Source organism: Drosophila virilis, chromosome X (assembly GCF_030788295.1).
Source record: "Drosophila virilis strain 15010-1051.87 chromosome X, Dvir_AGI_RSII-ME, whole genome shotgun sequence".
Taxonomy (NCBI): domain Eukaryota; kingdom Metazoa; phylum Arthropoda; class Insecta; order Diptera; family Drosophilidae; genus Drosophila; species Drosophila virilis.
This window is the reverse complement of record NC_091543.1, coordinates 24,813,754-24,835,722: the sequence shown is the minus strand read 5'-3', so window position 1 is coordinate 24,835,722 and position 21,969 is coordinate 24,813,754. Positions and strand designations below refer to the sequence as shown.

Sequence of the window (21,969 nt, the reverse complement as noted above, 5' to 3'; positions counted from 1 at the left end):
CTTAAAGGATCTTAGAGCAGGCATGATCCTTCCTGCAAGCACAAAGAGAAAAAAGAATGTAGCCCGCTGGTTCTATATGAATATACTTATCATAGGCAATATATTCAGTAGAACGGGCAATTGTAAATAACAAATAAATCATTTTATTAAAAGGTATGCAAAATAAGACAAGCTTGTAGCAACACCTGAGCTCAGCCATGTGATAACCCATTAATGGTGAGTTTAATAGAAATATCTTGGCAAGCAGAAGATATTGCCATGTAAATACTTATACCTATACTTATAGATGCAGAGTTTGGTCAAGATATCTTGGAAAATAAAAAAGTTGTACTTAGCTTCGATCGATCGTTTCTATGGCAGCTCTATGATATAGTGATACGATCCGGCCAGCTCCGACATATGTACTGCCTGCAATAGTAGATGAACAGACGAGCATGGCTATATTAATCTGATCTATAATATATATACTTTATGGGGCGGACATGTCTCCTACTTTTCATGACAAAATTATAATACCATCAAGGCCATAATTAAAGAGAGAGGAGAGATGACTTTAGAAACATTGCCTCAAGCCCATAAGACCCATAAGACTTTGACTTGTTTAAATACGAACAGGGTTTTCAGAAAGCAAAACTACTTATATAGTGACTGGATGATGGGTAATTAACCTTTGCCAATGGAAGGATAGCTGCTTGGCCCTTACCTCTTACTTATGATATTGCGGCTGGGTTACCTTCAAATATGGGCTGCATTCCAGCCAAGAAGTCCCCGTTATGAATTCGGCTGCATCTTGGCCCAAAGCTAAGCAAATACGATCAGCATCTGTAAAGGAAGCTGATAAAAAGTTGTTCACGAATTGCTTTAAGAACTTACCAAGTGCCTGGATATAAAATAAACTATAAACTATAAATATTAAAGCACAAATAATATGTAATGTTCGTCATGAATATGGCATGAAATTTAATGCAAGCTTAAAAAACGATTGACAATTTTTGTACGAAGCTCAACATGTTATTAATGTGGGTGGGTGTGGGTGGTTGTGGGTGGGTGTGGGTGGCTGGGTGTAAGGTAGGTAATGTTACTGTGCAGCAGCATTTCATTCAAATGTATGGCGAACAATTGGGGCAAACATAACACTACTTCCATTTGTTCTGGCTGTAGTCCCACTTGGAGGACAGGCCCGTTATTGGCTGCATTTGCAAGCCAATTATGCGACGCAGTTGCGCCTGACGGCGCTCCTCATCAAAGGTTTCTGGGAGTTCATCGTAGATAAGGTTCACCGCAAGGGTCAGCAGAATGCTAAGGGCAATTGACCATAGACCGATGCCAACAACTAGCTTCCATTCGGGAGTAAAATGTTGAAATTCCGAATAGGTCTGACAGAAGCTATGGCGATATAATGCCTTCTTCTCCTGCAACGACAGCTTCTTCCAGTCGCTCAGCTCCTTTTCGCGCAGCGCACATATCTCCGGCGTCACCTCGCGATACCGTATGGCCGGAAACGGGAAATCGGCGCAATCAATATAAATGGGATTGCCATTGACGCCATAGCCAACGTATTCGCGTTCGCCGCTCATACAACGGGTTCCATCATGATGGGTGAGCCGGCGCATCACAGCCGGCAACATCGTCATCCGGCCTGCACTTGGACGGCAGGCAGCAGCTGCAGCTGCTCCAGACACACGCAAGCCAGCGCAACGCAGCGAGTTCATGATGGAAGCACTGCACAATGCAAGATCGCAGACATATGTGAGGTGTGAGCTGTGAGCTGTGAGATGTTTCGACTGCTTACCTGTGGGTTCACTTTTTACTTTCGTACTAGCAAATCGAAATTTTGTTGGCAATTTGTTGGAACAGTTTTCGAACTGATGCCCTGTGCTTCAACTTCAGGCAAATAAATCTTACTGACTATTTGAGTGTGTGTGTTTTTTTTGTCCTCATCTGGCAATTGACAGCTTGCTAGGGTTGTCGACTCTCAGACAGACGCACAGGGTCTTCAGCTCTATTTAATCAAAGTCGGCGAGGGGTGCCCAAAATCCAACGACAAAGTCGCCAAGTGTTGACAGACAAAAATGGAAAACAAAGGGAAAAACCATATTCACAAACGCACGCATACACGCACAACTTTACATTTCTCCAACAAGGTTGCCTTTTCAAGCCAAGTCAAGTGGCAGCGAGGCAATGAAATGAAATAAAATGAAAAGAATAGGCAGCTAATCCTTTTGACAGCAAGACCCAAGTGGTTGGAAAATGAAACTATAAAGAATGAGTCCGTGCGCTAGGCAGGACACCAAAAAAAAAAAAATAATAAAAATAAAGACATGTGAGGGACAGTCGTCAGACCTCCACCTTCCCCCAGCTCCGAAACAGTTGTCAAAGCTCCCTCAATTCTGACGTAGGTCGATTTAATTTGAAGAGATTGTAAAGCTGAAATGGTTGTATCTGCCTGTCACACGCCCACGTGCCACACCCACCCCCCTTCCAACCTCACACCAAAAAAGAAAAAAATAAGGAACTGGCCCCATACCGAAATATAAGCATTCGTTTTGTCTTTTCGCGTCCTGTCCCTTTTATACCCTTGCCGGATATTTCCGTGCTCAATTCAAGCAAAACATCATTTTAAAATGTTTCGAAAAGAAAGCCTGCCAGAATAAAGTAATACATCCTAGAAACTGTACAAATTATTATAGAAAAATGGAATTTAAAAAAATGTACTATAAAGAAGGATACAAATATTAGTCGACAAAGCTTCTTCTGTTTATGATGTAGGATTTTCGATATTTCATTCTCGAGCTCTAGGTTTTGTGGTCAGATGCCATTATACCGCCTAAATACCCACTTTTCAGTGAAATAATGTTTAAGGACCAAACTTAACCCTTTACCTGCACCCACACAACTTAAGACCCCGTATTTCCAATATCGGTTAAACGTATGCTAAATTGTTGCTTGCACAAATTCTCGAAACTAATATAAAATCCGATCGGATAGAAGACCTTTGAGCGCCATTTTCCATACTGAAATGGTGGAGCTTGCGAAATGTTTGAAACACGACTCAAATAAATTTTCTTAAAGATGCCAATCGAAGTGCAAAGGATAAAGTTACTAAGTCAAGTCGTACGGACAGGTATATATGGCTAGATCGACTCGGCTATTGATGCCGATCAAGAATATATATATACTTTATGGGTTCGGAGATGCTTTCCTCTATGCTGCCTGTTATTATACGCTTTTGCACAGACTATGCCCTCTTTATGGTATAAAAATTCCGCCCTGTTTTAATTACACTAACTATACATTTTAACTATTTGCAGTTTCAAAAGTTTCGCAGTAAACAAGTGAAAATTAGCTATATAATTGGCCGCAAATAAACCAAATGAATGGATGCAGTCGACGCGCAAAGTGAGTTGAGGCAATGTAAAAGTTCAACGGGTATTTGCGATTGTTGAGTTGTTGTTGTTGTCAGCTTGTCTGTGTCCTGTTTCATGTCCTGTTTGGTTTTGTAAGCATTTAATTAATACTGAAAGCGACAGATAAAGGGCTTAAATGGCCAGTTCAGCGCATTTTACAACAAGCCAGTGGTCAGATCACATGAAGTGCAATGCACAGCAGGCCAATCATATTTTGCTGCATGTCCAGCAGAGGGACAAGTCGCAGGCGGATGGCGGAATCAGAGCTGCAGTCAAGGCCTGCCTGTCATCACTTCAGAGTCTAATGGGAGTCGAGCACAGTTTAGTGCAGTTAGTTGACAGTGGACTGGCAGAATGACTGACTGACTGACTGAATGACTGACTGAATGACTGACTGCCAGCGAGCCGTGCCCAGTTAGAAGCCGTAGCTGTCACATGCAATGCACCATCATTCACCAGGAGGCCGGCTACATGGGGTTGCGTCTATGCCACCCCCAAATCATTTACTCCTCTTGTGCATTTTGGACGTGTGCAGTTGGTGGCTTTTAAGTGCTCTGTATGGCACAATACTAATGGGTATCTTAGTTCGATTGCGACCTTTGGTTGCAGCGAGGAATACTTATGTACTGCATAAACGAAATGCAGTTGCGAATATTAATGGAGGCAATTAATGTTTACTTAAAACCTATTCATATTCGATTATATTGTAAACATCGAGTGTATTTTATTTAATTAATTATAGTTTTGCGCTGCTATTAATTTATTTTATAACTAATTAACTTTTATTCTATATATTTATATGATTCAAAAATATTTAGTTTTAGCTTGAGTCATACTTTTTTTTTATCATATTACTTGTAATTAATTTCATAGTTTTTGAAAATAAATTCTAATAATTATTAAGTAACTTTAAGGAGCTTTCACTCTAATGTCTAATGACAGACTAATATTGTATTGATTTAAAGGAAATATTTTTGAATGTAGAAGAATACAAGTTAATAAATGTATTTATAGATAAACAAATAAAAATTTCAAAACCTTCAAACGAAAATATCTATTTTACTTTCACTACGATTTTGCTTTGCAGAAGTCCATAATACCTTTCCAAGTAATTCAGCTCCAATATCTGGGCATATTATCCCACGAAATGCACAGTTTTGCGCGATTCAGGATCAGGCACCATTATACCCGCGGCTTACTGCGATTGCGACTACAGTCGGCGGCGCTTACATTAAATCTATGTGTAAGAAAAAAGTATTGCTTCCAAGTACCATAAAGTGACAAATCCATCAACGGCTCGAAAATGAAATGATGCGAAGCGTGAGCAATTTGTCTCGCATGAGGGCCAAACGGAATGCCAACGAGGGCTGCCTTTTTTACTTGAGCGCTTGGTAACGAAAAAATTACCTCAACATATCATTGACGGTAGCTATAATTTTACACAAAGATCGATATTTTCTTTACATCCCTTTTGCATGCATTTGAATCCAGACTCCACGCCCAATAAATACAATTTTCTTATTTTGTGGGCTTGCTGTTAGACTATGTTTCGGTTTATACCTTGGCACGCCATGTTTCTTACAACTTATAATATTTGTAATCAATTGGTTTTAGAAAAATGTCTTTCATTGGAAATGCCAAACAGCATCTGATGCCACGGTCCAGAATATCAATGGCGACCCTCGCATACGCCAAGCTGTGTCAATTGAATTGCCAGTGCAATGACGGCTCTGGGGAGGTACTTGTTCGTCTGCGGTCTTTTCCCACATTGGGTCTGCGGTTTGCCAACGTCGAACCGTTTTCCACATTACCGTGCAGTATGTGGACGGGCTTTTCCGTAAAAGCCTGTGTCCTAAAACCGGAACTCCACATCGAACTTCGGCCAGAAATTTTAAATTTTTGCAAGCACACGCACAAGCTAGCATCCATAGAATAATGATAAAAGAGATAATAATAAAAAACAAATAATTACAATGTACATTTATCTGAAGAATGCCCCAGCCATTGGAATTAGCTAACCATACTTGGTAGATTCCAATTTCGGATAGAGATCAAATCTAGCCCGCAAGTTCAATATGAAAATATATACGTCTTGGCATATTTTCAGAAGAACGGGCAATCATAGAGGCGAATTGTGTTACTTAAATTAAAAAATTTGAAAATATATTTAATACTTAAGCTTAATACTGAATACTTAAATAAATACTTTGTACAAATACCAAACAGAAATACAAATGCGCCTTTTAAGTGTTGTGTAACGCGACTAAGATGGTAAATAGTATTGAAGGACATTTCAAAATATTATATTGTAAATTACCAAAGGTCGGCGGCAAGGGTATTCAGTCTTCGTTATGCGTAAAATGACTTTTTTTTAAGCGAAGTGGACCGTAGAAAGAAGTTGAAACCTTAAAATTTTCAATTGAACCAATTATATTCCCGACTTCCCGACAGCCAATACTTAAACGAGCTTATCAGTATTTTCTGCTCGATGGCTTAAATGCGCGCAGTTGAGTATTGTGAAGTTATATTAAAGGTGCATTCAGGTAACTATAACATATAAAAGATTTAATTATGCTCGCCAAACATTATTTCAATTGGCATTACGCTGACATTGGCCCGAAAGCGCAGTTCTTAAAGCTAGTCTATATAATGTTCTTGTTCCTTAGCTGTTTTCTCTCTCGACTCTCAAGTAAAATAATCCTTTATGGAAGCTGTATTATATTAGAATTTAACATTTAACAGACAATGGTCTGTGAAGGATTTCCCAGCATTGAACTCTGATAGAAGTTTAGAGAGCAAAGAAAAGGAAAGCTTTGAAAAGCATGAAATGCTTATTGCTTACAAATATAGGACTATAAAATGTTTATCGCACGGTTAAATAACTGATTACAATATGTTTTTCAAAAGTTTACGGCAAAGTGCTCGAACAATTTAAATAAATGTTAAAAGTTAAATTCATAAATTGTTCATGCATATATAAATATTTGGTTGCGCGCAATTTATTTATGCGTTTCGAGGTTGGCTTTTATTGTGCAATATTTTGTAAATTTAAATTGAGCGTAAACTTCGTTGGCTAACGGCGCATTATTTGCCAATTCACACACATACCTGCACAGCTACACACACACACACACATGCACACGCATACACACAAACATAAATTTTTCATAGTTATTTTCCACACCCTGTCAGCGCACAGTCCGGAGTGCAGTTGTGCAGATTTGAGCTATGTTCGGCCATAAGCCGTTTATGCCCTTGATTTATTACGGGGCAACAAATCAACAAGCCAAATGATCCACCAGCCAACAGGATGTCCACAACTCCAACGGCTGCCAGCGGACCTTATATATGGCAATATACGCACATATTATATATATATATATATGTTTATATACATACAACTATACATAGTTTAAAAAAGTACACAAATACATAAATAACGACAAAAAGTGTTCTAGTCGGGAGAACCTAGCTAAGAGATATCCCAAACCCACCATCGAGCTGCCAGCATAGAAGGAAACTACACACACATGCACACACATTCACACACAATATAACTTGGGTGTTTATTGTTCGATCTTTGTAAAACTTTCAGGGCATAAATATGGCATCCGAATGTGTGTAAATACCAAAGCCCAAGGTTAAGCCTCGAATGACAGGGTTTTTTTTTTACAATTTCGGGAGCAATGGTGGAGGGTATCTAAAAAAGTGAAATATTCCAGATGTTGTTATACTATGTTTTCTGTCTCAAGCTTTATAAACGCCCAAGAAAATGTACAAAGCTTATAAAATATTTTAAATGATCGATAACTTACCCAATTTCCACGCACGATTGCTTGGAATTGGGGCAAGTTATCGATGATTTCAAATGTTTTTGATCTAAACGTAGGTGAGTCCACATTAAAAATTTCGTCTTATAGAGCCTAAGCTAGACGCTTTCTAACGGACGGACATACAGACAGACAAACAGACATATTTGAACAAAACCATTATACCTTTTTGGCTGTCTTTGATAAATACAGGGTATAAAAGCGTGTTGAATGCGCATTTTGAATGCTCTATCGATGGTGACAGAGGCGGATGACTGAACTGGGAGCGAATTGAAAGTGTGTATGGTGCACAATTGGTATTGCATTAAAATTAGCTGCCCCTAAACGTTTTAGATATAAACAATAATCCAGGCCAAAATATGTCTGGGCATAGTCATGGAGTGCCTGAATTTGTCTACAAAGATTGCTCGGGGCAAAGCTCACACCCCATCGACAGGCAAGGCAAAAAAAAAAACGCATATGCATAGTGAGTAGTGGGGCTGCCTGTGGGAGGGCTGGGTGTTGTCCGTACCACAACCCCCACTCATAAGCCGTCGGAGCTGCGAAAAGTGATGATGACATGGCCCAAATGGAAGTTTCGTGTATGTATTATAACTTCTTTAACTTGCGCTGCTCGTTTTCATACACACTTCTCTCCTGCTTTTGGTTTTTACTTGGTATTTATTTCAATACCCTTTCAGTGGGCATTTTCATTTTGTCACCTAAGGAGACATACCTGCAAATAATAATACATCTCCTTTGAACCATCCTCCTCCTACATTTGTCTTTCTGAATTCTTCCTGCCTGTCTTTCGGTCTGAAAAGAAAGGTTGGTCAAAAATAAAGCTTTGGCATAAAAGCATTTCTATGCCACATGTTTACAGGGTATTTAATAAAGAGCGTTTCGTTATTTGTTTTATTTTCTTCGTTGTCTTCGCTTGCTGCACTCTGAAAACATAATCCCATATTTAAATGCTTTTAGTACATTCGAGGATGTGATAAGAAATTCATTAGTATTTTGTCCTACTAGGTGAACTATTATGCACAACTCTCTAGTTGGCCCACCTCTGAACCTCTGATTGAGATGCCAGCAAAAGCGTCTTAAGTTAAATTAAATGTAATTTGTTATGACCTAATGTTGCCTGGATATACATATAAAAAAATACTAAATTCAAAAAGATGATTATGTTATTACCATCTTTAGGTAGGAGAGAGGCAGACTGTTGTGTATACAAGTTACTAACAACAAAGCAAGTGAAGAGCAAGAAGGGGTAAGAAACAGGGATAAAAAGAAAGGAGAGAGTAAGCGAGAGAATGGAGGAGTAAAAATGGGTGAGAGAGAGAGAGATAGTGTGTGTAGAGTGTGAGAAAGAGCGTTAATAACAGCGAAGGTATGAACAGAGACAAGGTATATAAGATCCCTAAAACACTAGAATTTATGAGAATCGTATAGGAGGGCATTATTTAAATAGCAGTATACTTGGTTGGGTATAATAAAACATGCATATATTGACACATGCCTACTCACACACGCATAATTAGATGTATGAATGTATACATACATACGTACATGCATACATATGTGCATACACACGCACACGTAAACACATACACAAACAAATACATATTAACTTGACAAGATTAACACTAGAACTTTTTAATATAACACTTACTAAAAAACATGAAAACTTGTAGGGCTTACTTGAACTTATGAGAATCGAGTAGAAGGGCATCGTTAAAAATGCGTTATTTTTAATTTGAAGGGTGGCGGAGAATAAACTTGACCCAAGTGTGGCATAACAGAACATGCATACATACATACATACATACATACATACATACATACATACATACATACATACATACATACTTGCATACATACTTGCATACATACATACATACATACATACATACATACATACATACATACATACATACATACTTGCATACATACATACATATATACTTGCATACATAAAACATTCATACACAAACACAATAACTTTAATTGATTGACAACACAACTTTTATTTGTAACAGATATTACTATGGCATGAAAGTCCGTGAGCCTTACTTGAAGTTTTGAGAATCGAGTAGTGGGGCATAAGCCTGAGCTACGTGTAGTATAATTGAACATGCATACATGTATATGCATCCATACACACAGAAGTAATCTTTTATGCCATAACATTTTAACAGAACACTTATAATTGAAGCATGTAAATCTATAAGCACTTCATGAATTAACGAGAATCGCGTAGAAGGGAGTAGCTTAAAGCAAGTTATTTTCAAATCGAATTTTCTATGTTCTATGATATTCTATGATATACATATATATGGCAAGTTAATGTGCACATATTATAGGTCGATAGGATAAGAATTAAAGAGTTATTCTCAACAGTAATTCACCCATTTGCCACCCATGCAATTTTATAAAAAAGTAAAAAGTCTGGCAAGCCCAGCCCCTTGTTGTGTGGCTAACCATTCAGTCAATTAGTAAGCCAGCAAAAGAGTTTTTTGTTCAACTCGAATTAGCTTAGCTAGCTCAACAAATTGTTTTATTAGACTTGAAGAGCATGCCAACTTCGTCGGAGTTAAGCGATGTGTGGCTTCTCGTTTTTTGCACCATATTTTCATAGCGAAAGCAAGAGGAACCCAATAACAAAAACAAGCAGCCAGCAGCTAGTGCATAAATGGCTTTGGCTCCTGGGCGCCTGTTGGTGAACCGGCTGGATGGCTGCAATAAAGTTAACTTGATTAATTAGCGTTAAAATAGCACGCAACGGATTGAAGATTTAATGAATAAGCGTGCCATAAAAGCAGCTCGTCCTTTCTACTCATTTCAGTTCAGGTTTCCATTTCGCTTAGTGCAAAAAAATATATATAAAACTTTCCAGTTTTTATGTGCAGCTTTTTGAATGCCGTTTGCCTGTCGGTATTTAATTGAAATGCCATTGCGTATACGCAGCGATGCCAGGCCAGTGAAAACTCGCTTTAAGTGGAAAAATTGCACAAGCCAGCATTAAAAAAAAGCGGCACTAGCAAGCTACTAACTTAATTGCAATTAACATTAAAGTAAAGTCGGCTTCTGTCCAACCGGTAACAAAATTAAATTCTTAACTGCCGAAGAGCCAACTGCTGGCCAAATGCTACTGGCCATCACAGTCAGTTTTAAAACTATCGCGGGCAATTGGTAGTTCGCTAGGCCCAAAACTAGGCATAGATTCGTTTTTTAATACTGCCAGTGAAATCAGTCTGATCCGATCACTTTATCAAAGTATACCATGACATTTCAAGATATCTGCACCACAATGTAAACATATTATATTCATATTGGATTTATCTAAATTCACATGCGATTGATGTCAATTTCGCATAGAGATCAAATTTAGTCCGCAACTTTTATATGAAAATGTAGCACGAACAGTTGTTAATCAAAAATTGAATGTTTTATGAAAACTATTAAACTAAAAGACAAGTCAGGGCTTAAGCTGGGTTTGTGGATGTGAAACACTAGTTTCACGAGGCGAACTCCAAGGCAGGAAACCTCAAATGAAACCACCGACCATTTTCTTGACTATGCCTAAGCTTCACTCAAGTTAGCTTCTGGTATTTGAGAGCATTTTCAAGTCGACCACATTGCGACATGAACAATTTAAATTATGTTGATGGCATTTAAGAATATCTGGTTGCAAAAGTGCGGCCAACTTTTTCATTGTCAGTCCTTCAAATTTCAGCTTGAATCTGCAGCAGAGCCCGGTTACGATGTCAGTGGCAGGATTTTATTTAATGCCTTATTCGCCATCCACAACATCTCAATAAGCCAAGTAAGTTGTGTCATTTGTTTTGGGCCATGTTTTTTTTTTTTTGTTTTTGTTTTGTGTGACTAATTTGATTAAAAAGCACTTGGCGGGATGCTAAGCAGTACATTTCATTAGGCGCCATTCTATCAAATTCACGCCCAAACAATGACTGACTCTGCGGCCCAAGGCATCATTTTCATTTTCATTCTCATCCACGTTGTCCTTGTCTTTGTTGCTGCTGTTCCTGTTGCTGTTGCTGTTGCTGTGCCTGACAGTTGTCAAATCAAGTCCCCAAAACCAAATACCTACCATTAATTTTGGCCACAGTCACCGCCAACAACAACAATCGCCCGGACTTGCCTTGGCCAGCGGAGCAATTACATTTAATTATCAGCGCGCTATGCAAATTTTTTGTGGCATTAAATAAGAAAAATAATGCGCCGTGAAAAATTCGAGGCCAAAAGACAGTTGGAGGCTGCTAAAGCGGCTCTCAGCATGGCCAACAAACGTAAACGAGATATATGAAAATTAAAAAAGATGCACGTTACAAGAAGAATGTTTAGATTTGGCACGTCGAAAATTGAATACCCTTGTTAATATATGACATAGAAACTCTGTTCAAACTCTTCTACTTCGTCCGAAAATGCAAAGATTAAGTAAAATTCGTCATAATTATGTTTGGCAGAGTATTAAAAAATATATAGAAATAAAATAAAAAACCTAATATTTGACCAATCCTTTCTAAAGAGCTGTAGAATAAGTTATTCCGAAATGGATACAATTTTAAATGTAATCCTTTTTTATGCACTTCCCTCGTTTGTCGCCCAATCTTTAATATTTATATGATATAGTAGTTTATTCTAACCGAATCCCACATATGTTTCGCCTGAAATAAAAAGGCAGACCTATGTAAATTTTCCTGGGTTAGTTCGCACATCGCATGACAATATTTTAATGCCCACCGCAAGGGTATAATGAGAGCTGCGCACGGAAAAATTTGTATAATATAATATAATAATAAAAATATGAATAATAATATCAGGTGTATAGGTCTCAAGGGCACACTGTACAATATAAAGTATATATAAATATTTTGGATGCCAATCAGCCACTGAGTACAGGGCATCTGGCAATCGGGGCGACCCGACCCGACTAGCGCATGTTTAATTGTTTTGATTTGAGAATCTTTCGTTTTCCCTCTTAATTACTGTAAGAGCTTATGGCTTGTATTTGCACAAAGCTTTAACAAGGATGCAAATATTTATTTATTTTTATTTATTTTTTTTAATTCCAACGATTTGTGCGTGAGAGTGGAACTAACTGACTTTAAGGAGGGATATCCGGTGGCTGACCCGCTCACTGGAATCCATTGCTGTTTAGTTGTCAAGTGGAATGTGCTGACCATTGGCCGCGCTGGACAACGGAGCAGCAACTGTCTGGTCGCAATTACAAGAACTTTATCAAAAGCAAATTAAAATGGGTGACATCGGCGGCGGCATCGGCGGCGCCAGCAGCAGCAGCTGCCCTCCTTGGGCGGCAAACAAACAACCTAATTAACTTGTCAAAAATTCGGTCGCGTACCGGAAAAAATGGCAAAGGCAAACAAAAGGCAAAGGGAAGTGGAAAGGCGACAGGCAACGCGGCAGGCGGCGCGGCGCGGCGCCTTTTACTTTTGCAACGAGCCCCGCCCCGGCTTAAGTTCTATTAAAATTTCAATTACAAATTTTTTCCATTTGCCCAGTGCTTTGGTTGTTGTTATTGCTCTGTTTCGGCCTAATACTTATGTGCTTTAATTGTTGTTTTTATAATTATTATAATTATGATTGTTAGACAGCACACCCTCGGGCTGTTTGCTAATGGAGGTCCTCAGGGGGCGCCACGCTAAAAAGTTGATTGTCTGCTTCACGTACTGTTGCTTTGTTCTTCCGGAATACTTTAAGCATGCATCTAGTATGAAAATGTTTTGAATTGCACTTGCCAGCAGGGCGTATCAAGCCGAACAGTCAGTATACTCTATCGAAGAGCATTTGTGCATAAGTCGAACATAATTTTGTTTTCGGTAGTCTTAGATAATTTGCCCTATTGAGTTACGCTTTCAGGCAGCGATAAAATAAATTTAATTTGAGGTACACACAATCACAGTCCAAGACCCATTAAGGACAAACGGGCCAGCGAGCGGACAAAGGAAGGAACAGACGGACGGACAGATAGCTAGACGAACATTTCACAAGCCTTACATAATATTTTACATTTTGTTAATTAACAAAAGTTCATGCACAATAAAATATTTGTCGATTCCAAAAAATGTTTAAATTCGAGTTTTCGTATGGGAAATATACTTATATTTTTTTAGTTCCGCCCAAGGCGATCCAATTAAGATGAATAATAATTTATAATAATTAATATGCTTTAAGCTAATTTTAATTTAATTTGCCATACTGGCAGAAACATCCCCCACTCTTAACACCGAACCATGCCCACCAAACAGCCGCCCACCGCCCGCCATCATTCCCACAAATTGCAGGGCAATACAGAAGAGAGAATCTATGCGACTGAATAAAACGTTAATTACACGGTAAACAGCCGATTATGCTTCTTGTGTTCTCTCATTTGTTATAATTTGAAAAATTGAATTAATAACAATATGTATAGTATACTTTAAAAGTAAATATTGGGCATACAAGAATCGGTTGCGTATGTGTAATTTACATGACTGCACGCACATTTTTTTGCACAAGTAGTATTACGCAGTCGGATATACCCGAATGCAGAGCACTTACTTCAAATTATATATTAATTAAAATATAATTGTACTTAAAGGTAAATATTGCGCACACAAGAATCGGTTGCGTATACGTAATATGCAACGTGACTGAATCTTAATTTGTACGCACGTTTAAATGCACAAAGGGTATTACGCAGTCGGTTATACCTGCATGTGGCGCTCTAATTTTAATTTCAAATTATATATTAATTGTAATATGCTGGTATTTAAATGTGAGTATTGCGCATACTAGAGTCGGTTGCGTATACGTAATTTGCAACGTGACCGAATCTAAATTTGTACGCACGTGTAACTGCGTGGGTATTAAAAAGGGTATTACGCAGTCGGTTTTACCTGCATGTAGCGCTCTTATTTTAATTTCAAAGTCTTAATTAATTATAATATGTGCAGTGGACCTTAAAGGTAAATATTGGGCATACAAGAATCGGTTGCGTATACGTAATGTACAAATGACTGTGCACAAGCACAAACATGTGAATTTGTACGCCCATGTGGTTGCACAAGCCGGGTTGACATCACCTTCTCCTGGCTCTGGCCACTGACTGTGCGGCATGTGCGTCAGTTACATATAAATGTATATATTTATATATGTATTTAGACAGCTTGCAGCCTGCCATGTGCATTTGGCACTCGGCTAAGAACGCGGGGCACGGCAAGGATGCCGCTGATGGTTACGAAGTGTGCGCCGCGAGCGCTTTTTCTTCAAGCAGCGTCGCAACATGTTGGGTAAAGACGTGTGTCGCTGACTGGCTGTGACGGTAATGCAACGTGCTACAGTTGCGTGCCGTGCCACATGTATGTGCGCGTGCACTCTCAGTGTTGCGAGAGCCTGGGTGTGGGCTGTCGTTGTCGTAGTCGTTGTCGTCTGGCAATGTCTCCATTTGGCGTTTGCCCCTACTACGTGTCTATTTAAATTTGCACCGCTGATGCAGCACTTGATGATGCGCTATGATCAAAAGATTGGCTATATTAGCTATGCGTGTGGGTTTGTCGCCGCAAAAAGTTGTGTGACTTAAAAGTACTTCCTTTTTTTCAGTTCGGATTACAAAAAATTGGCTATATTGTATTCGAATTCTTTCATTTTTCAATCTACTCATTACAATACTCATTAGATTTTCAAATCAAGATTGCAGCCCATCAAAAAATTTATTTGGTCTACTTTAAAGGTTCAAGAACCAGTTTATCCACATCCTAGATGGATTTAGTTCGAATACAATAATATTTCTTGGTTTCATAATATTTTAAAACATTAATTCTATACGCAATAAGCTAAAGACCAACAACAATAAGTAGTATAGGGATATAAGGGCAGAGTATTCAATAGTTTTAAATTGTCTTTTAGTTTTTGCCACTCGGTTTTGGTTGCATTCTTTTAAGTTGGTTGTAAATTGAATTGAAATTATTTGGCAAATGGCAGCGTTGCATGTGGAAACGTTGCAGCACTTTATGCAAATCCAGTGACAGATTTTCACGCCCTTCTGGCAACAGCCGCACCACAGTCCGCGCGGCCCCTCCCTGCCACTGTGTGTGTGTGTGTGTGTGTATAGAGCGTAATTGAAAAGTGCAGTAAATGCGTCTTGGAATCCAGAAGATATTGTTACTCCCATATGAAGCGTAGAGTACATCAATTTGCTATGCCCGGGCGTTAAGCGCCACTTTGTTTGCCGTTTGTGCGTCATTTTCAGCGATGGAAGAACGTCGCCATCGGCGCCGGTTACACTTATAAGCATTTAAGTGATTCAATGCGAAGACCACAAAACCGCAAGAACATCATGCAAATGACATTGGCTATGGCATTGTCAGCGGGCAGATCCCGGGAACAGCGCGCTAGGGGGTCTTGGTTGTCTACTTTGCGTTATGCACTGCACAGCGGAACTGATTGCACCACCAACATCTATTGACGTGGGCATTGTGGATGTTATATATGAAGTAGTTAGATAATGCACATTTTCCGTTAGCCAAGCATTGAAATTCCCTTGAATCGCAGCCGAAAAATGGTTGTGTAAAGAGCCCATTTAACATACACTAAGCTCTGTTTGCCAACTCAAGCTCCAGCTGAGTTATTTGTGGGATGAGAACTCTATACTATGAAACCTGGCTAAGGGGTTGAGAAATTGCATACCCTGTTACAGGTAGCAGGAGGGTAGTCCGATCTCATTAATATCATACATTCTTGATCCAGACGATGAGCTGGGGCCTTAACTGTCTGTCCTCTCACTTAAATGAACTTGTCGAAGTCGGCAACTACTTAGGCAGAGGCCTTGTATTCTATGTATATATTCTCATATACCATATATAGAATATGTTTAGTCCATAGCTCGAAGATGATTATAAAAATTAAAGCAAATAATAAAATTATATGTAAGCTCCTGCCTGGCCTTATAGAATCCAAGTATACGGGATTGCTGCAAAATTTCGTCATGCGAAAATCAGGGTGTTACAAGCAAAAACGCTCCGCAATTTGTCTGGTGGGCCCTGGTACATGCGAGCTTCCGATTCGGAGGAGTGCCCAAATTAAGGGCATTTATAAGTATACAGGCTGTGAACTATATTAAGCGACTTGTAAGTCATCCGAGTTGTTTGGCTAGGAGGCTTCTAAAGAGACGTACAATTTCAAGAGTCCGAGTGCGGAGGAGATTGCGGAGGTTTCAGTCAATCGATCTCTCAGATTGGTTTATATAATAACCCTAACCTTGCCAACGTTTAGGTAAGCCTTAACATTAGAATAACTATTATTGTAAATATTCATATAAGTTAAATTAAAGCTGTTTCCATAATAACAGTAAAATGAAAATAAAGGGTAGAACAAAAATCTTAAATCTTGAAATATAACGTGTATTTTATGGCCACTTCCTTTTCGGCTCCCGTCAGCATCCGTCAAGCTTCCTCCTTACAGCAATATGAAATAGGGTATCATCTAGTTGAGCACTTCTGCCTTAAGCTAGCATACTTGGCCTTGGCTTGTACTTTAATCCGAGTTGCGAGGCGGATTTGGACGAGAAACAGGAAAATAATGTGCTGCACATAATTATGCGTAAATAATAAATTTCGCTTTATTGAATTTCATTCCATTAAAATATTACCACATAATGAGATGTGTGTACTTGCAACGTTCTTGCTCTTTTTAAGTTTGTGTGTGTGTGTGTGTGTTCCTGTGTGTTGTTTTTGCCGGCTTGCACATGTTCAATAATACCTTAGTAAATTCATGTTGTATCTTTTAACGTTTGCATGCTCATTAATTCTGTTACATAAATTATATTCATTTTCAATGTACAGCAATACAAGACATTGAGGGTATTCCGTAAATTTCTGGCATATCAGCAACAGCTGTGATCAAATTGCACAAGCTCGACAGTCGCCGGTTGTAATATATTCAAGATAATTCCAAACCTGAACTTAAAAATACATTTTTCTTTGTAAATCAGTTTCTAATTGGAAAGCATAGAGAGCATGTCAAACGATCTATTTATGCATATATGTATATATATATTCTTTGTTTGTTTCAATATGTGTATCTGTTCTTGGTTTGTGCTAAGGCCAACTTAATATGTTTTTCCACTTACGCTTGATTCGTATATTGAATAAGTATCTTGGTTAAGCCGAAAAGATTCTACAATACATATACTATGTACATTCAATACAACTTTCACTGCATTTTGTGTGATTATATTTATTCATTTTTAATTTGTTCTTGTTGCTTTTGAATTAATTTTGAAACCTATTTGATGTTGCGTGCATTGAAATTGTCGGGCTCTTGAAACAAAATGTTCGGGGTCAAGGAGAAAGAAAAAGCCATCTATTAGCGTTAAGAGCTTACTAGAGCTTTGCTTCTAACATTGGTCAAGCAATAAAAGCCAAACTACAATCTGGAAATAATAAATTGCATTACACGTATTACATATATTTGATCGACATTTCTAGGTTTACAATATTTAATGTTGTTCTTAAAAAAAAAAGTGAAGCATACATTCAGGCTCGTTATATATTTTATTTCAACAGCTCCTTCAGGTCTGTCTGCCTGTGTCTGCCTGTGTGTGTGTGTGTGTGTGTGTGTGTCTGTGTATGTCTGTGTGTGTGTGTGTGTGTGTGTGTGTGTGTGTGTGTGTGTGTGTGTGTGTGTGTGTGTGTGTGCATGTGTGTGTTTTGTGTAACTACGGTTGCGTTAATGTGGTTGTTTGTGTCATTTACTATCATACACCAAAAAAATTGTAGCTTATATTTAGTTTTCTTCTTAATTGTTTTTTTTTTTTTTTATTTTTTTATTTTTTGAAATATTTTTGTTTTTATTCGATTTCCTTTTTTTAATGTTTTTTTTTTTCATTTTTGTAATTTCCTATAACTTTTTTGTCGTTTAGGTTCAATATGCAAGAGTTCTTATCCAAGACACACAAAAAGTCTGGAAACAAACTATATTTTTCATTTTTTTTTTTAGTTTAAATTTTTTTTTAGGTTTTTTCACCTGCTCTCAGATGCGAATCAAAATTATAACTAAGTACAGTACTCATCGCTCGAAACATAAGATTTAATTCAGAAGCAACTACTGAAATTTATGTCTATTTTTTAGGTTTAGATTAGCAATGGGAAACCGGCTTAAACCAAGGGGAAAGCGAACTATTTTTAAGGCGAGTTGTATGCGCATTGTTGATCGATTAGTTGCACTCGATTACCGATTACTAAAAAGATCGTAGATCAGTTATGCTTGGGAGTCGTAAACTTGCTAGGCTTCGATTTTCCTTATGTTTAGCCATATCCTAATTCCTCCTGCTTTGATAGCATTGACATGGCTTAAACAAAAATTCGAGTCGAAATCCCTTTTCTTTCGCTTTGGTTTAAACTGGCTTTCCATTCTCGTATGTTGCTGCTGATTTCGTTTGTGGTTGTTCTTCTAGTTCTATTTTGACGTCCGTGATATCGATCTTCCTGTTGTAGAGCGGCTTAAGGCATTGGAAAGTGATTCTGCTCAAAGTCTTTGTGTCGTTCTCCGAGCAACTTATGGGCGCTGATGTTCTCCAGCCGTCGATCCGTGATGGCCACAAAGGGCAAACGTTGCTTCCGGCTGGCTGCGGACGATGAGGAGAGGGAGTTGGCAGCGCCAATTCCATCCACGACACGATGATAGACAAACGAATTGAGCGGCGAGGATGGCGGCATCGGAGTGCTATCATCATCATCAACAGAGCTCGCGGCGGCCGGGGCAGCAGCATGCCAGCTGCTCTGACCACGTCCGGCTACATTCGCCACAAACTGTGCACTGCGGCTGCGCGGCGTGCCCAAGAAGCTGTCCGTTATAGCCGGGTAGAGGGGCAGCTTAAAGAGTGCCGGCTTTGGGGTGGAATGCACGACGGTGACGGCAACGGCGGCGGCGGCGGCGGCGGCGGCGGGTGGCGACTGTGGCAACGCTTTGGTGTCCACCTCCCTTTGCCAGAAATCAACGGCAGCTGACTGGCGATGTTCATCATCATTCAATTGCTTTTCCTCTTCGGGCAGCTGGTTGGACAGGCTGCTGGTGAGCGTTGCGGGCGTCGTTGTTGTTGTTGTCGTCGTGGTGCTGCCGCCGTGCTGCTGGGCAAAGAGATCTTCGTAGCGCTGCTGATAGCGACGTCGCTTCTGTTTAACGTAATCATCGTCCAGTCGTATGGGTGCCGATTCGTGTGGACCCGGCTGCAGTTGGGAGCCGCTCCAGAGGCCGTTGAACGTGGGCGTAGGCGTAGCCGGCGGCAATGTACCCTCGAGCAGATTGAGCAGCTGTTTATTGCGTCGATTGTACTTTTTGATATACGGCGGCAGATTGGCCTCCTCGCCATGATCCTGCTGTGCCTCCTCCAGCTCGGCAGCTGTCTCATAGTCATCGTCCGCATCGTAATCGGTATAGAGTTCTGGATGAGCTTCGCGATAGTGTTCGTCGTACACCTGAAACTGTACGCGTGCTAGATGCGGCCACTTGGCATAATAGCGCTCCAGCTGCTCCAGCTCAGTGATCTGATGGCCTAATTGCGGCTTCGGTGGCGGCAGCGGCGGCTCTGGCGTTGTAGCGGGTGCCGCCGACTGGGCCGCTGTTGCCTTGCGCTGATAGGGATTCGGTAAACGCTGCATGCGAGCATGCTTGTGATGATGCTGGTGATGATGATGCTTCAGATGATGATGGTGCTTCACCTGATGCTGCGGCTGCGGCTGCTGCAGCTGCTGCTGCTGCTGTTCACTGCTTTTGACGCCATTGCGCAGCACTGGACTGATGCGTCGATACCAGTTGCCATTGTCGTTAGCAATTAGACGTTCCATTTCCGTATGATGGGCGTCTAGGGGTGGCGGCTGTATATTCTCTTGATGGTCGTAGTAGTTCACTTGACCCTCGTAGAAGGGTTTGGGCGTCATGCGTTGTGGTCGCATGCCCAGGGCAAAGATCGGCGCTGCATGAGAGTGTCTCTCTTCACGCTCCTGTTCCTGCTCCTGTTCCTGCTCCAGCAGCCGCTCCTGCTCCTGTTGCTTCTCCTGTTCCCGCTGCTGTTGCCATACTCGCTCGCGCTCTTCCCGCTCCTTGCGCAGCTTAAGCGCGTACCTGGGGGTTAGCCTGATATTGTGCTTGAGGTAGTCCTTGTAGCGCTTCTTGTGACTCTTGTGACCATTCCGGCGATTGCTGCGCCGCAGCGCCTTAAAGCGCTCAAAGGCCGATGGTGACTCGGTGGTGGTGGCATCTGCAATGGAAATTGACAATCGCAATGGGTATGAGTAAAGGAAGAAATTGTGAGTCTCGGCACGATGCGCTCGCTCGGAAGTAATAGATTTCTATTAGTCCCGGGGACAACAAATCGCCATATTTGTGGATGGCTGTTGCTGTTGCTATTGCCCTCATTGTTGTAGCTGTTGTAGTTGTTGTTGTTGCTTATGTGACCCTCATCTAAGACCACAAAATCCGTTGCCCATAAGACCACAATTCATTTCATTTGATTGTGCATAAAAGTGCGGCAACCTCGCTATCAGAAACCCCGCCCAGCCCAAAGTCAGCGAGGTGCGCTTAAAAACTTTCAGAACATTTTACATTTTAAGTGCACCATAAACAGCACGAAAGCAAGTAAAAGCCTAACAATTTATTGCTGCAGTTAGCTCAGACTTTATAAAGTATATAGATATAAAGACCGAATCATAATTTGCCAAGATAACAAATTTTGAGCGAGACGTGGAACCCAATCATTGGATTTATGGAGCCTTATTTGTCGCATTTATGCCCATTTATTGTGGAGATCGAATATAGCCCGCAGCTTCTCTATGAAAATATCTACGGCTTGCAATATTTTCAGCAGAACGGGCAATTAATCATTATTATATATTAATATATTTTTAAACTATTTTATTTTTCGGCATTATGATTGATGTCGTAAGCTATTTATAAGTTTCAATTGCACCAACTATTTGGATGTATGTAAATACTATGAACAATATAAACTTTTCCGTAATATTCCCATACATCATGACATATTGAACCGCCCTCAGAAACAGAGCACACACGGAGGGAAAAAAAACGCACACACACATAACGAATATCCTGAGACTGGCTTAAGTTGTGGCCAAGCAAAGGACCTCTGGCAGTCTAGGCACGTTTCAGGGACGACTCCTCCACTACAATGAATGCAGTGCGAAGTTCATTTTGGTTTTTTTTTTTTGTGTGCTGAGGTTTAGGGTGTGGGCATGTGCGAAGGGGCAATCCTCGAGACATGTACTTCTTGGACAGTACCAAGCCACACAATATATGCCGTTTTGTTGGCTTTATTGCTTCAGGCAGGCAGGCAAAAAAAAAAAAAAACACACAAAACAAAAATGAAAAAGCTTCTCACAAAACAAAACTGTTGTAATAAAATGCCTGCCCATGGGAGTTTGGTGTTCGGTTGGACGCCAAAGCTCATTCCGTTTGATTTCTAGCATTTGCATAAGTTGTGCAAGGTCCATAAACTAATTAAGGCCACATGCGAGCCGACATTGGAGTATTCACATTTGCACTCATATTAAAGAGGTTTTGCGTTTTTCAAATATGGCCGAACATTTTGGGGTACACCGCCCCCCCGGGGTGTCCGCATTCAATTGGGGTTTGCTCAACATATTTTCAATTTACGGTCCACAGTGAATGTCCCTCGCAGGAATCAGCACCAGGGGCAGCTTAGTGCATTGCAGTTC

The 21,969-nt window shown here is 40.0% G+C and overlaps 2 protein-coding genes across 2 annotated transcripts in view; both read right to left on the bottom strand.

Moving 5' to 3' along the window:
• Positions 1-931: 931 nt before the first annotated feature.
• COX4L (Cytochrome c oxidase subunit 4-like) lies at positions 932-1,951 on the bottom strand. Its single transcript, XM_002055243.4, has 2 exons — positions 1,793-1,951; positions 932-1,722 (listed from the first exon to the last, which is right to left on the bottom strand). Exon 2 carries the CDS (start codon positions 1,710-1,712, stop codon positions 1,137-1,139), a length of 576 nt encoding a protein of 191 aa, XP_002055279.1. The 5' UTR covers positions 1,713-1,722; positions 1,793-1,951; the 3' UTR covers positions 932-1,136.
• A 14,880-nt stretch (positions 1,952-16,831) lies between these two features.
• LOC6632182 (alpha-protein kinase 1) overlaps positions 16,832-21,969 on the bottom strand; it is a 48,326-nt gene continuing 43,188 nt past the window's right edge. The window contains exon 4 of the mRNA XM_002055244.4: positions 16,832-20,495. Coding sequence (XP_002055280.1) covers positions 18,739-20,495 — 1,757 coding nt within the window. The 3' untranslated portion in view covers positions 16,832-18,738. The remainder of the gene's footprint in view (positions 20,496-21,969) is intronic.

Bases quoted from the DNA above. Each gene is read 5' to 3' on its own strand.
- COX4L (XM_002055243.4), bottom strand. From the start codon at position 1,712: ATGAACTCGCTGCGTTGCGCTGGCTTGCGTGTGTCTGGAGCAGCTGCA.